Below are 15,557 nucleotides of genomic sequence, written 5' to 3' on the forward strand. Positions count from 1 at the left end.
ATGATTTTTTAATGACTACCTCATCTCTGTACCCCCCACCTACAATTATCTGTAAGGTCCCCCAGTCGAGCAGTGAATTTCAAACACAGATGAAACCACAAAGACCAGGGATGTTTTCCAATGTCTCTCAAAGAAGGGGACCTATTGGTAAGCAGACATTGAATATCCCCTTGAGCATGGTGAAATTATTAATTTACACTTTGGATGGTGTATTAATACACCCAGTCATTACAAAGATACAGGCGTCCTTCCTACCTTAACTCAGTTGCCGGAGAGGAAGGAAATCACTCAGGCATTTCACCATGAGGCCAATAGAGGCCCAGAGTGGAGGTGTCATAATACCCATAAAACATAGTGGTCAAACAGGGAAATGGTCCCAATAATTTCTTCTGCCATTCATTTTTCCCAATAGGGGATTTTAAAAACACTTAAAATAAGGTCTGTGTTTTGTGTAGACTTACCCTGGTGAGATGTTTTTATAACCACGTAAATCTCTTGGACAAGATGACTTATGAATATATTCGGCTCTATTTACTCTCAGAGTCTAAAACGCTAATTAGCCTCAAAGTAGACGTAATGCAAAACTACAAATCCCTGCAACTCATCTCTAGCTGACACAGTTGCTAACATGTATTGTGTCAAATTAAAAATTACACAAGACAGCTCACAGAATTGTCCATTTCAAGAAATGTTGCAAATTTATTCATTACTACATTTAGTAAACAGATAGTTCATCCAGATTCTTACCTTTGACTCGATTCGGCAGTCTCGTCCAGATCATCATGGTATTATTATTATTTTTTTTTATGATAACTACATTAGCATCTAATTAGCATTTCATTTTTAGGGGGTAAATACAGGCGAATATATTGATAAAAGTCACCTTGTCCTAGAGAGATTTACACAGTTATCAAAACATCACATCTGGGTAGGCCTATATGAAACACAGCCCTCATTTTAAGTGTTTCTAAAATCTCAGATGGGAAAAACGTACGGTGGAAAAACTATTGGAACCAATTCCCTGTTTGACCGCTAGATTTAATGGTTATTATGACTCATACTGTGGTACTCTATGGTGACTTTAAAAGACGTTACAGTTTAATGGTTGTAATAGGAGAAAACTAAGGATGGATCAACAACATTGCAGTTACTCCACAATACTAACCTAATTGACGAAGTGAAAAGGAAGCCTGTAAAGAATACAAATATTCCAAAACATGCATCCTGTTTGTAACAAGGCACTAACGTAATACTGCAACAACCAAAAAATATGGCAAAGCAATCAACTTTTTGTCCTGAATACAAAATGTTATGTTTAGGGCCAATCCAATACAGTAGTACTGTGTACCACTCTCCATGTTTTCAAGCATAGTGTTGGCTGCATCATGTTATGGGTATGCTTGTAATCGCTAAAGACTGGGGAGTTTTTCAGGATAAAAAAAAAAGAAATGGAATGGGAGCTAAGCACAGACAAAACCCTAGAGGAAAACCTGGTTCATTCTGCTTTCCACCAGACACAGAGATTAATTTACCTTTCAGCAGGATAATAACCTAAAACACAAGGAAAAATCTACAATGGAGTTGCTTACCAAGACGACCGTGAATGTTCCTCGGTGGATGAGTTACAATTTTGACTTAAATCTACTTGAAAATCTATGGCAAGATCTGAAAATGGTTTTCTAGAATTTTGAAAAGAATAATGGGCAGGTGTGGAAAGCTCTTAGAGACTTACCCAGAAAGACTCACAGCTGTAATCACTGCCAATGGTGTTTCTACAAAGTATTCACTCAGTTGTGTGAATACTTATGTAAATTAGATGATTTCTGTATTTCATTTTCAACAACTTTGTAAAATTGTCTAGAAACATATTTTCACTTCGTCATTATGGGGTATTGTGCATAGCTGGGTGAAAAAAAGCACTTTCATTTGGAATTCAGGCTGTAAAAACAAAATGTGGAATAAGTCAAGGGGTATGAATACTTTCTGAAGGCACTGTACTACAACACCTTGGGCCTTATTGCTTAAATATACACACATGCTATCAACTCATCAACAAAATTGGAAAAGATATCACACAGCTGAGTTTGCTTGTTGCAGGTGTGTGGGAATAATTTGATGATGATATATCAAGAGAAATTTGCAGGTTTTCCTTTTCTTTTAAGATATCAACATTATTACCATAAACGGCAAACAGACCCAGTATTTCTCTACCTTGCCATTGAAACGTACCTCTGCAGGCTAGTGTAGCCACTTCTGTGAAGTTTGTCGCTGATGCTCTCAGCAGGACTGGGCTGAACTCCAGAGTGCTGTCCACTTTGGATAACTGTATTTCCTAATTAAAAAAAAATAGATACAACATAAACTCCTGCATGGGTAATACTGAATACATATTAAATACTCCATATGAGTACTCTGCTTGAGTTCGCACAGAAACTTACCTTAACATAAAGTTTCTTTCCTCCTGAATTCAACATATAAATTCCTATTTTTGGCTCCCCTGTAGGATAGAATAAAGACATAATAGGTTAATGACATGTTATTGACAGAATCAAATAAATACTGTACTACTGCCCAACAAAACACTGAAAAGTGCACTTCTCTCTGTCGCCAGTAGGTGTCACTACGCACACAAAATGGATACATCCACCTTAAGACAGTCAATAACAAAGCAATCTTCAGGGCTACTTGACATCCTCTCAGGTACTGTGACTTTACTCCATGCACATAATCTAAGAACGTAATGCTGATGCTCTATGATGCCCATCCCAAGGTAGAAGGTAAATGCCCCATCTATCCCATTCATGCATGCCAATCACATCTGTTGTACACAAGACAAAAAATGACTGATAACACTCCTCACAGGTCACTGACTGTGACTGTGACAATTAACTTAAAATTAGATCTAATGTTACTCACTAGGTGGTTTCAGTTTGGTTTGATCTGGACAGTGGCACTAAGTGAAAGGAGGTGATTACGTTTACAGTATGCTGTGATCATAAAAACCTGAGTGCTCTACTCTACAGCAGCAGTGCAGCAGTTTCGTGGGTGAAAGCGCTGAGCTGACACGTCGGGGCTGATTTCCTTGGCACTGGCAATTCCTTTCAACCTCAGGTTTCTCTGCAAGTGAGACTGCGGATGAAAAGTACCTGTGCTACCGTTCACGCTTCACCTCCATCGATTGCGTTGTATTGGCAAACCAATGAATGACCAACCGTTCACTGGGCGTCACTAAATCCACCGTTTCAGTACCGTTTCACAGAAATAAAATGTTGGAAACTGACATGACCCAGATTACGTCTACTATTAGATTAAAATGGAAATGGAAAACATCCCTTAGTTGTTTATGATGTAGAAGACGGTGGACAGAAGAACAAGGAAAGAACATCTAATCACCCATGTCTGGCCCCTAGTACCAAACTGTAAACAATGGTTGCATCGCAAGTGGCAACCAATTTCCTATATAGTGCACTACTTTTGACCAGAGCCCTAAAGGTCCTGGTAAAAAGTAGTGGACTATGTAGGGAATAGGGTGCCACTTGGGACAAACCCAGTGTTAATCTACCATCAATCTACAGGCTACATGCCTGGTGTGATAGGGATATTCTAGCAGGGAGATGTAGCCTACTCTACAGAGTATAGTCCGGCCTTGATAAGAGCACTAATGGTCCTGTGTATGTAATATGGGGTGTGGTAGTGATGAGGATACAGGATGAACTTGCACCAATGGGCTGATCTAAGATCAGTTTTGCCATTTCCCCTTTAATAGTTAAGATGAGAATTTGGGGAAGGACATGTTTGATTCTACAACTAGCTGTGGTAATATGCTCAACGGCACAGCAGTGGTAAGGCTCCCACATCCTAATCAGTGTTTCTCCCAGATGTTTCTTTAGGTGGGGTGCAAAGGTCCCTAAACCCGCAGACTACCACCATTCTGTATTGAAACCAACCAACATCCTAAAATATTTGAAGTTATTCCTAGCTCTCATGCCTTACCCCACCTCCACCCCCAAAAACTAGTCCCCTAGCCCCGACACCCACCGTTGGCGGAGCCGCGGCCCGTCGCTGGGGCAACCAACAGGACCAGGATGTGCTCGATGATGTAGGGCTTGAGCTTGTCCAGGTCAGCTGGGCGTTCTGTGCGTTCTGACAGCCTGATCTGGAGGTTGAGTCGCTGCTCCACCCCGGCTGCATGGTCCTCAATGCTCTGGAAGCAGGACCCCTGGGGAAACGGCAGGAAAGGCATACCAGTTACACAGAGGGAGCAAAGAGGGAGAAAGGGGGAGGGGGTTGGTTGAATAGAGCAAAGAGAGAATGAAGAGGAGTGTAGAAAGAGCGATTAGTGGGAGAGTGGAACGTGGAGAGAGATAGGGGGCAAGAAAGGGGGACAGAGGGAGAGAAAGGGGGACAGAGGGAGAGACAAATGAGTAAAATTGTGTAAGAAATGTAAACGAGGAAGAGATGAAGAGTGGGAGTATACTAAGAGAGTGTGTGTGTGTGCGCATGTACAAACACACACAGTCTATACATAGTCAGCTAGAGGCAGAACTATGGGCAACAAGCTGCTTCTCTCCAGTCTCTCAGCACTGTACCTAACCCACTAACCCTCCCTTTAACCTGACAAGATCAGTATCTTAGGGGTGCAAAGCCCGGCTCAAACCAGGCCTTCTCGTTTTAGGAGTAGGAGCGACTCAGGCCTGGACTTAAGAAACAGACAGCTATCTATCCCTGGCTAGACGCCACAGGACCTGGGCCTACAATAACAAACACCAAGCCCCTGTGGATACAACAGATACACACAGACTACCGGCCACTTCCTGAAGACACCATATTAGCGCTTATCCCCCCTGACCATAGGAGTTGGCTATACTTCACAAACAGATCTGGGACCAGGTTATACCATACTAGAAGTATTCACAAGGCATTATGAACAAACAAACAAAACAAAGTTGGGTTAGGTTTGGGAGATAGAGTGGTGGGTAGGGCTTGCGTCATGGTGGTGATTGCGCCACCTGTGCTTAGGGAAGCTCCCGGCCAAGTAAAGGTCTCGTGAGGAAGCAATTATGTGTCTAGCAAGTGGTCCCACTGTCCTTGGGGCTTCTTGAGGAACCAGACTGCAGTCAGATATCACAACACCGCAGCTCACTCAATATATGTCCTGTACACATAATCCTTCAAACAATTTCATCATGAGCAATGATTCTGCAGTAACTTTAGAGCCACAATTCATGTGACATAGGTAATAACTGACTACAGGAGAATAACCCTTGTGATTATCGTGAAGCCAAGAAGATAGTGAGTACACACAGTTAAGGAGTATTCAGCACTCATGCTGACAATAGTTGGAAAAAATAATAAAATAAACAGTAACGGACATAAGTGCAATGAAAATGCCTGTAATATCAACGCTCAAAGTTATTCTTACAGTTAGCATGGAATAAGGACTTTGTAATTTAAACGTTTTGCCTTTAAAACGCAAATAGGTTGTCTCGAAAATATCAAGTGGTCATACACATGCATTTCTGTTTAGTCTGGCATTGTTTTTGTTTAGATTTTGGTCTCGTGTTCATTTTTAACTAATACAAAGCATATTTCAGTCTTTCAATTTACATATTGACAACATTATAGTAAAAACGGTGGTTTTAAAAAGTAATGATATGCCCAGTACCTGCGGCTGGCTGTACATGCTCTTGGGTAAACTGCACTCTAGCAGTAGCCCCAGGATAGTGATGTTGGAAGAATCTTCCTGTAACAGAGAACATAGAGTCAATGGTAGAAACTTACAATCAAGGAGGTTGATAACTCAGCCTTCATTACAATGTTATTTGATGAGATGAATAGCTGGAAAGGTCATGTTGATTAGACTAAATAAATTAAAGACAGTTTCATTAATGCAGATTAAAGGTCGAAATTACATCCACCACTCTTTTAGATGGAAGTCTAATGGGACTAGTGAAGAAATAAATACAGGCATGTGTAGCATAATTAACAAACTAAACTAATTATGTGAGGTTAAATTAAGCAAAACATTGGTAACATAGAGTTGAAGTCGGAGGTTTACATACACCTCAGCCAAATACATTTAAACTCAGTTTTTCACAATTCCTGACTTTTAATCCTAGTAAAAATTCCCTGTTTTAGGTCAGTTAGGATCACCACTTTATTTTAAGAATGTGAAATGTCAGAATAATAGTAGAGAGAATGACTTATTTCAGCATTTCTTTCTTTCTTCATATTCCCAGTGGGTCAGAAGTTTACATACACTCAATTAACAACAACCTCATGCTAATCGCATTAGCCTACGTTAGCTCAACCGTCCCGCAGGGGATCCACCTATCCTGAAGAAGTTTTAATGAAGCTGCCAATTGAGGACTTGTGAGGAGTCTGTTTGTCAAAGTAGACACTCTAATGTACTTGTCCTCTTGCTCAGTTGTGCACCGGGGCCTCCCACTCCTTTTTCTATTCTGGTTAGAGACAGTTTGCGCTGTTCTGTGAAGGGAGCTGTACAAGATCTTCAGTTTCTTGGCAATTTCTCACATAATTTCTCAGAACAGACTGACGAGTTTCAGAAGAAAGTTATTTGTTTCTGGACATTTTGAGCCTGTAATCAAACCCACAAATGCTGATGCTCCAGATACTCAACTAGTCTAAAGAAGGCCAGTTTTATTGCTTCTTTAATCAGGACAACAGTTTTCAGCTGTGCTAAAATAATTGCAAAAGGGTTTTCTAATGATCAACTGGTCTTTTAAAATGATCAACTTGGATTAGCTAACAACTTCCATTGGAACACAGGAGTGATAGATGCTGATAATGAGCCTCTGTATGCTTATGTAGATATTCCATTAAAAATGTGTTTATTTTTTTATTTTTTAATCACCCGTTTCCAGCTACAATAGTCATTTACAACATTAACAATGTCTACAATGTATTTCTGATGAATTTTATGATATTTTAATGGACAAAAATGTCATTTTCTTTAAAAAACAGTGACATTTCTAATTGACCCCAAACTTTTGAAAGGTGGTGTACATGACCAGCATTATTGCCCTCAGTCATTGAACCCTATGACCTTTGTGATTCTAGACCGGGTTATTTACTGTAAAGTCCTTTGTGACAACTGTTGATGTTAGAAGGGCTTTATAAATACAAAACTGATTGATTGATCTATCAACATGACCTGTAGGTTATCCCAACTACAAGGCAGATCTCTGACACAAGTCTTCACTAGTCAAGACCTTATACTTAGGTGACAGTATTCATACATGACAGTGTATTTGGATTGGTGCGTAGTGCGTTATTTAATATCAAAAGTGGTGGTGAGCTCAAAGCTACAGTACACGCTGTGAAATAACAGTAAACTCATCCAATGACTTGGTCAGAGAGAGAGAGAGAGAGAGAGAAAAAGAGAGCGAGAGAGAAAAGAGAGCGAGAGAGAAAAATAAACTTAATTTCAACCTCCCCACTAAAGAGCCAGAGAGAGAAATAAAGATAGAAAGTGAGATAGAAAGTGAGACAGAAATAAAGTGACAGAGTAAAGAAATAAAGGGAAGGGGGAACTAAATTTGAATCTGGCTGCCAAAGCTCGGTCTATATTTAAACCTGTTCATATGTTCAGCAGCTCAACAGCCCGTGTTACAGCAACACAAACCACAGACACCGTACAGGAACGACTTTACTCTCACAACGCCTGTCTACCTCGCATAAAAGTATACACAGATCAGTGAAGAAACTCTATGGTTATGTCCCAAATGGCACCCTATTCTATTTATAGTGCATTACTTCAGCAAAACCCTATTTTCTATATAGAGCACTGGTCAAAGGTTGTGCACTATATAGGCAATAGGGGGCCATTTATTTAACACGCAGGCCATAAATTGTCTTGTAAAACTTCAGTGTTGTAACAGAAGAGCGTGTTCAAAATAAGTGTTCGATTATATAAGTAAACCATTGTGAGAAATAACAAAATCAACCTTCTAGCAAAATTTTTTTAAATAAAGACTAGAAGCAAGTCTGAGTGATTGTGAGAACGTAGCCAGGCTGACATTTTGTAACTGCCACCCGCTTCCTGTTGCCGAGGGTAACGCTCCTCCGAAGAAGCCTTGTGTCGCTTTCGCTCTTTCCCTTGATGTTTTTAAAAGTGGGTGCGAGTGCATGTGTGATGGGACTGTTTTCATGCTCCCTGTGTGTGTGTGTGTGTGTGTGTGTGTGTGTGTGTGTTTAGGCACAAGCGTGTGATCGTGTATATACAAATAGGGCCATGGGCAGAGGGCCATGCTAGCAAGTTTTCTGTGGTAAATATTGTGGTAAATGTGTTTGTTTGTTGGTATGGCATGTGTGTGAGTCTTTATAGTACTGTGGTAAACATATGTATCCTGTTGCCACATGTTGTCTGTTGACTTTCTTGCCCAGGAACAATTGCCTGTTAGGGAATAAATCAAGTGTATTGAGTTGAATGGAATGGACGTACCTGAGTTTGGCTTAGCTTGATGCTCTGGATGTGGGGGAATATGAGGACACCGTCCTTCTTATTGACCCCCTTTAAAGAGCCACGGTGGACGCCCAAACCAAAAACCTGAAAAAAGTGAAAGGACATCACTGTTAAAGGGACAGTAAATCTAAATGACAAAAATTACTTATTTTACCTTGAGAGATGTTTAATGTGTCAGAAGAGTGTGCAATCCAAAAGTGGAGTTTCGTTTACTTGGCCATTGTAAAGGGACTGATTAGACCACAGAATATTAAATCAAAGGGAGTGAATGAATCCAAGGTAGCATGCTAATGTTGCTTATGCTAATAGTGGCCACGACGTATACAACGCTGGAGAGTGGATCATGGTAATATCACAATCCCCATAGTTTATTTAATGGAAATTTAAGTTATTTCATGATTGGGTGTACTAAATTGTGCCTTTTCACTGATAAACAGAATATATTCAGGCCTAGGCACCCTTATCTCCCTACCAAGAACCATGAACTAATGCTTATTTAACTATTAATAGGGCTTTGGGCTTTTATGTCACTCTGTTAACACCCATCTGCTTTGATGCGTCTTTAAAAGGTCAGGGGGTCAAAGGTGCCAAATATCACATCACAGCCATTACTTCCTGTGTTTCAAAACGGTTGCAAAACTAACTTCAACATGCCGACAGGAACACAATGTTCTTTTTGAGTCTATATTAAAAACAGATCCCTGGTTGTGGGTCAGGGCATACGTCCCAAATAGAACCCTAGTCTATAGTGCAGGAATATTTTTTTTTTTACAATTTAAAAAAAACTTTTACCCCATTTTCTCCCAAAGTTCGTGGTATCCAATTGGTAGTTACAGTCTTGTCTCATCGCTGCAACTCCCGTACAGACTCGGGAGAGGCGAAGGTCGAGAGCCGTGCGTCCCCCGAAACACAACTCAGCCAAGCCGCACTGCTTCTTGACACAATGCCTGCTTAACCCGAAAGTCAGCCGCACCAATGTGTTGGAGGAAACACTGTACACCTGGCGACCGTGTCAGCGTGCACTGCGCCTAGCCCGCCACCGTGTCAGCGTGCACTGCGCCTAGCCTGCCACAGAAGTCGCTAGAGCGCGATGGGACAAGAACATCCCTGTCGGCCAAACCCTCCCCTAACCCGGACGACGCTGGGCCAATTGTGCACCGCTCCATGGGTCTCCCAGTCACAGCCGGCTGCGACAGAGCCTGGACTCGAACCAGGATCTCTAGTGGCACAGCTAGCACTGCAATGCAGTGCCTTAGACCACTGCGTCACTCGGCAGGTATAGCGCACTACTTTTGACCACAGTCATACGGGCACTGGTGAAAAGTAGTGCAGTAAATTAGGAGCCGTTTGCGACGTAGACTGGAGAGCATTAGTATCATATGCTCATATCACTACTGACCTGGTAAGAGAGCACCCCATGGGCCGATGTGTTTATAAATAATGAGTTTTCTACGTTGCCCTCCTCTGTCGGGAGGAAGACTAGTTTAAATGAGGCCTTCCCTCTGGGTGGGATTACCTGAAAGCAGAGAGGACACGGGGTCAAGGTTCACTGAAAGGCAATGACTACGTTACAATGTCCATACTAGCATGGGTTCATACACGACTTCACACTCAGTTGTATGCTGTTGAGGCACACAACTTCCACCACTTATATGAGAATCATGCTGAGAATGATTTGTGGGTTAATTTCAGCGTGGAATCGGTAGGAGAAAATGTGATATGCAAGGATGTAACATGCACTGTTGTCAGAGTGTGATGCAACGTTGTTGTGCTTGATTTATTTTCTAAGCAGAGCAGGGATATGCTGTGGGTTTCAATGGCAGTTTGAGAGTTTAAATAGCTGTACTGGTGGCCCAAGGGACTGACATGAGAAAGAGGGGGGAGTGGAGAGAGGTAGACAAAGAGAGGAAAAAACAGTGTGTGAGAGAGAGGGGGAGTGGAGAGAGGTAGACGAAGGGAGGAAAAAACAGTGTGTGAAAGAGAGAGGAGAGCGCGCAAGGGAGAGAAACAGAGAAAGAGGAGAGGGAAGCAAAATAGAGATTGTAGCGAGAAGCTGGCTGGAGAGGGGTGTGGTTGAGTGAGAGGGGGGGGGGAGTGTCCGAGGGAGGGCGCCCACACACACTCACCCTTCTGTGGAACGAAGGCATATGAAAATGTCTGCTGGATGTAAACATTGACAGCAGTGTCACTGGGAGTTCCTGGCTGGGGTTGTGTATGTATATGGTTTCAGCTCTTGGCAGCCCCAGTGGCCTACAGAGAGAGAGAGAGAGAGAGAGAGATAGAGATGGAGAGAGATGGACACAACAAGCACCTCTCATTGTTCTATCCAGGCATAGTAAACATCAAGCTTTACTGAACAAAAATATACATGCAACATGCAACACTTTCAAAGATTTTGCTGCGTTACAGTTCATATAACGAAATAAATCAATTGAAATTAATTCATTAGGCCCTAATCTATGGATTTCACATTACTGGGAATACATATATCTGTTGGTCACAGATACCTTAAAAAAAAAGAAGGCATGGATTAGAAAACTAGTCAGTATCTGGTGTGACCACCATTTGCCTCATGCAGCGCAACATCTCCTTCACATAGAGTTGATCAGGCTGTTGATTGTGGCCTGTGCAATGTTGCCCCAATCCTCTTGTGCGAAGTTGCTGGATATTGGCGGGAACTGAAACACGTCGTACACATTAATCCAGAGCATCCCAAACATGCTCAATGGTTGACATGTCTAGTGAGTATGCAGGCCATGGAAGAACTGGGACATTTTTATCTTCCAGGAATTGTGTACAGATTCTTGCAACATGCAGCCGTGCATTAACATGCTGAAACATGAGGGGATGGCGGTGGATGAATGGCACGACAATGGACCTCGTCATGGCATCTGTGCATTCAAATTGCTATCGATAAAATGCAATTGTGTTCGTTGTCTGTAGCTTATGCCTGCCCATACCATAACCTCACCGCCACCAACGATGACATCAGCAAACCGCTCGCCCACACAACGCCATACATGTTGTCTGCGGTTGTGATGACAATCGGACGTACTGCCAAATTCTCTAAAACGACGTTGGTAGAGAAATTAACATTCAATTATCTGGCAACAGCTCTAGCGGACATTCCTGCAGTCAGCATACCACTGGAAGCTCCCTCAAAACTTGAGACATCTGTGGCAATGTGTTGTGTGACCACGCTGCACATTTTAGAGTGGCCTTTTATTGTCCCCAGCACAAGGTGCACCTGTGTAATGATCATGCTGTTTAATCATTGTAAAATACTTTATCGCAATTGAACATCGATAAAGTAATATTTCTAAACTACTATGAAACTAACTTTTGTTTAAGTACAATTTAGACATTGTTACCTCGTTTGCAGTTTTACCATGATTACATTCTAGTTACCACTGTAGTTATAGAGTAACTTCAGGGAATAAGATTGCGACTCAATGCAAAGTGTTTCTGGTTGTGTCAACACTGACATAGCATCAACACTTGACCATGTGCTAGAAATGTCCCTTTAATAGTGACGTTTCCTCTAGGGACAGATCTAGGATTCGCTTCCCCTCCCCTCCCCAATCCTAACCTTAACCATTAGCGCGGGGAAACGCAAAACTGACTCAAGATCAGTGTCTAGGGGCAACTTCACCCTACACCATTTTATTGACTACAAGTTAGCACTTACTGGAAACGAGGAAGTCACTTTTGCTCCTCTGACACTTCTCCGGGGCCGACATCAAAGGAGAAACCGTGACATAGTTCAGATCAACCATAAAAACGAAGCGAGCGCAGCCTGCTATTAAAAGGTCTATGGTGACCTTTGGAGCTATGCTTAGCGCTCTCCATTTAGCCTTTTAATATCTTGATGTGTTTGTAATAAAAAGGGGGCCCAGCAACAAAGGCAGGAGTCACCACAGTTCTGTAAAATGTCCCTCTTAAAGGAGAGGTTTGCAGATAAAGTTAATAGCTGCAGGTGCCAGCTTTCCTCATGCTAGTGTCATCATTAACCATATGCAAGGAATATATAAATACACCTGATAGTAACTTTTAGAGCTACTGTACAATGTGAAGTCATTGGATAGGTCAAACTCCATTTCCTAACGTGATTAAGTAACAGACAGATGCGTTTTAACCTTGCCTATTTTATAATCTAGATGTTTCCTCAATTCAATGCTGATGGCAAAAGACAGCAGAAATTCCATCCTCTTTATGCAAAGCTACTGCCTGTCCTAGCCACTCGTATCACATGACTGGGGACCTGCATTGTAGTGGGGACAGGGGGTTTGTTGTGTGTTTAAACAACGGGATGACAGTAAATACTGCGAAAGTAGTGCACTACACATAGGGAATAGAGTGCCCATATGGCTCTGGTCAAAGTAGTGCATTATATTGGGAATAGGGTGCCACTGGGCTCTGGTCAAAAGTAGTGCACTATATAGGAAAGAGGGTGACATTTGGGACACAACTTCGGTCAATAAAGGTCTGTTTGGGCATGCCTGGTTCCATCTGTGCTGCCTGGCAAACGGAGAAAGGAGGGTGTGCTAATGTTGCATATCAACACTGTATATTGCCATTGCTGAAATTACTGTGCTGTTGGGTTAGCCTAGTTAGCGAGTGGCTAGCAAGGCTAGAGGTTGAGATTAACACCTTGTGCTGGTTTGCTTGTGTTATGGCTGCTTTGCTTGATGCCACTGTAGCAAAACAAGGGTGTGGGATTTTATTGTTTAAACACTTCAGTCATATAGCAACCATCGTCCATAGCAATAAGGTATGGACGAGGATACATCCTAGGTCGGACCTAGTGTTTACTAGTTTGTTAAAGGTTGGGAATGGGGTATTTCTCAGATTTAGAAACAGAACTAATTAACAACAACATATCTTGGATACTTGGACCAATAGATAAACAAAATGGGAAATAAACAGACCTTGGAGGGAAAAAAAATGTGAATATGGCTCAAAAGAATGAATAAATATGTCATAGGATACATTTTTTCAGCTGCAAATAGTAGCAGTGGGGACAGCCGTCCAAGCACAACAAAGAGTCTCGCTATTCTGGTGATTGTTTTGGGAGTGGGGAGACAAACAGTCCTAAACGTTTCCCCTTGGGTCTGACCCTCTCCCTTATTCAGTCTCGCGCTTATGGGAAGAGAGCTGAGCTGCTCATGACCTTATTTGGTCGTCATCTGTCTGTTCCTTTGGCTTCCTCTGCGTTTAAAAAGCCCCTCTGCTTTATACAGAGAGCTTCTCCACTTCTACTGCTTTTTATCATCACTTTCTATGCATGTGCTTCTTCTTGGGGGCTTCCGGTGACATAATCCAGACAAGGTTAGGTAAAGGTTACAGATATTTTGTTGATTTTGGCATACGACGCTATTCTAAATGCCTTTTCCACATTACTCTTATAACTGTCGGATTGTGATTTGGAGTCGGTGTCTTTTGCACCCATGTGTACGTCTAAAATGAGGTGGTTGGTTATAGTAGCTCCAAACACAGGATTTATCAATGTCTTGACATTGGCTTATGTTTATGAATCCTTTTTATGAATCCTTTTCTATGAAACCAGGAAGTGAGAGAAATAAACTCACTGTGTCCCAAACTCCAGCGATGGCGGCTGGAAGCGCAGCGGCCTTCCATTCTCCGGCACGTAGAATGAGGAGCTGGCGAAAGAAAGACAAAGAGAAGAACACATTTATGTACACGTACACCTATCAACTCAGTGGAGTTCCAATGGGACCTTATCATATGAAACAAGTGAGCGCTCGGGCGACTTAGCAAAACGCTGACTCTCCTATCTAACAACGCAGCCAGAGTGGTGGCCAAATCTCAAGTCCTCTGAGACACTTGATCATCCTACTCGTAAAAAAAAATAATACATAAAAATATAACAAAAGGCAGAGAGGGGTGTCAGAGATGATGAATTAGGGGGATTTAAATGGAAGTCTCCCGCTTGCCAAATCCATTTCACACCCCATTGGGGGGGGGGGGGGGAGGGAGACTCGAGTTGAAACATGACAAAGAGAGTTCTTTATTAAAAGAGCTGCTTTACAGTGTCTTTGGGAAACTCAAGCCGCATGTGTTGGGAGTTGGACTAAAACCTGCTTTCATCAACACCAATGTGGGTCCTTCTATTTGTGATTGGAATTCTACTCATTTCAATAAGGAAGGTATAACCAGGTTTCTGTATGTTTATTAGACACCAAACAGAAGAAAAATGGGAGAGACTGCCTGGACTTGTCTAATGAGAAATTAACAATTTTTTTTCGTTACAAAATGTTTTAGAAAGTTTTTCGTTGCCGTAATGAACATGCCCCTGCATTGCACTGTAAGCGAGCGTCGATGCACGCAACAAAACAACGCAGCCAATCGCCAGTGACACGGTTACAACAGAAAGTGGTGGTTTCTAATTCTGAGCTTCAGTAAGAATAGCTCTAGGACATCAGACGTCACACACATCTACTTCAGTTTCATATTAGAAACTCTAAACTATCAGAGGTGTGAATCCAATGTTGTCAAGGAGACTTCAATGTTGTACAATTGGCGCAGGTACAGTATATTCGTTATGCATCTTATTTATCAAACGTGTACAGCATACAGATACAGAGCCTTTGAGCGGAAAATCGTTCAGACAGCGCGAGAGCTGCGGCTACAGCATCTCAAACAGCAAACGCATACATTGGCAACGGAAGGCAGGCTTCATCACTGTCACACCACTTTGCAATGAGCTGGAGGCAGTATGCATATACTTAATTGTTTGAAATCTGAACGTATTAATACATATTATGGAGGCATGTCTTACCTCGCTTCAAAGCAGCCTAGCCAAAAATCAGTCCATATCCGTGGAAGCAATTATTTCATATAAACTTTATTTCACTGTCCAGTAGCCACAATCCTAGTCATATTAGCAACCCGTGCTAGTTGTTGCATATTATATCTCCCCTCTTAAAAAATGTCTAAAGGATACTTTCATCCCGGTCACATGAAACCACTTGCATGTGTGGTGCCCTTTTGACAACGGGGTTATCCCGCTAATTGTATTATGGAACGAACATTCGCGAGTAGCCTGCTGCCC

At 42.0% G+C, this 15,557-nt stretch overlaps 1 protein-coding gene across 2 annotated transcripts in view; it reads right to left on the reverse strand.

Annotated features, from left to right (window-relative positions):
- The window catches only part of tmem131l (transmembrane 131 like), a 91,512-nt gene that overhangs the window by 26,826 nt on the left and 49,129 nt on the right, over nucleotides 1-15,557 (reverse strand). For both annotated transcript variants that reach the window (XM_029750125.1, XM_029750124.1), the window contains exons 4-11: nucleotides 14,074-14,145; nucleotides 10,612-10,735; nucleotides 9,885-10,001; nucleotides 8,465-8,569; nucleotides 5,666-5,743; nucleotides 4,039-4,219; nucleotides 2,439-2,497; nucleotides 2,230-2,332 (exon numbers count right to left, since the gene is read on the reverse strand). In XM_029750125.1, coding sequence (XP_029605985.1) covers nucleotides 2,230-2,332; nucleotides 2,439-2,497; nucleotides 4,039-4,219; nucleotides 5,666-5,743; nucleotides 8,465-8,569; nucleotides 9,885-10,001; nucleotides 10,612-10,735; nucleotides 14,074-14,145 — 839 coding nt within the window. The remainder of the gene's footprint in view (nucleotides 1-2,229; nucleotides 2,333-2,438; nucleotides 2,498-4,038; nucleotides 4,220-5,665; nucleotides 5,744-8,464; nucleotides 8,570-9,884; nucleotides 10,002-10,611; nucleotides 10,736-14,073; nucleotides 14,146-15,557) is intronic.

The sequence above is a fragment of the Salmo trutta genome, chromosome 4 (genome assembly GCF_901001165.1).
Source record: "Salmo trutta chromosome 4, fSalTru1.1, whole genome shotgun sequence".
NCBI classification, from domain to species: domain Eukaryota; kingdom Metazoa; phylum Chordata; class Actinopteri; order Salmoniformes; family Salmonidae; genus Salmo; species Salmo trutta.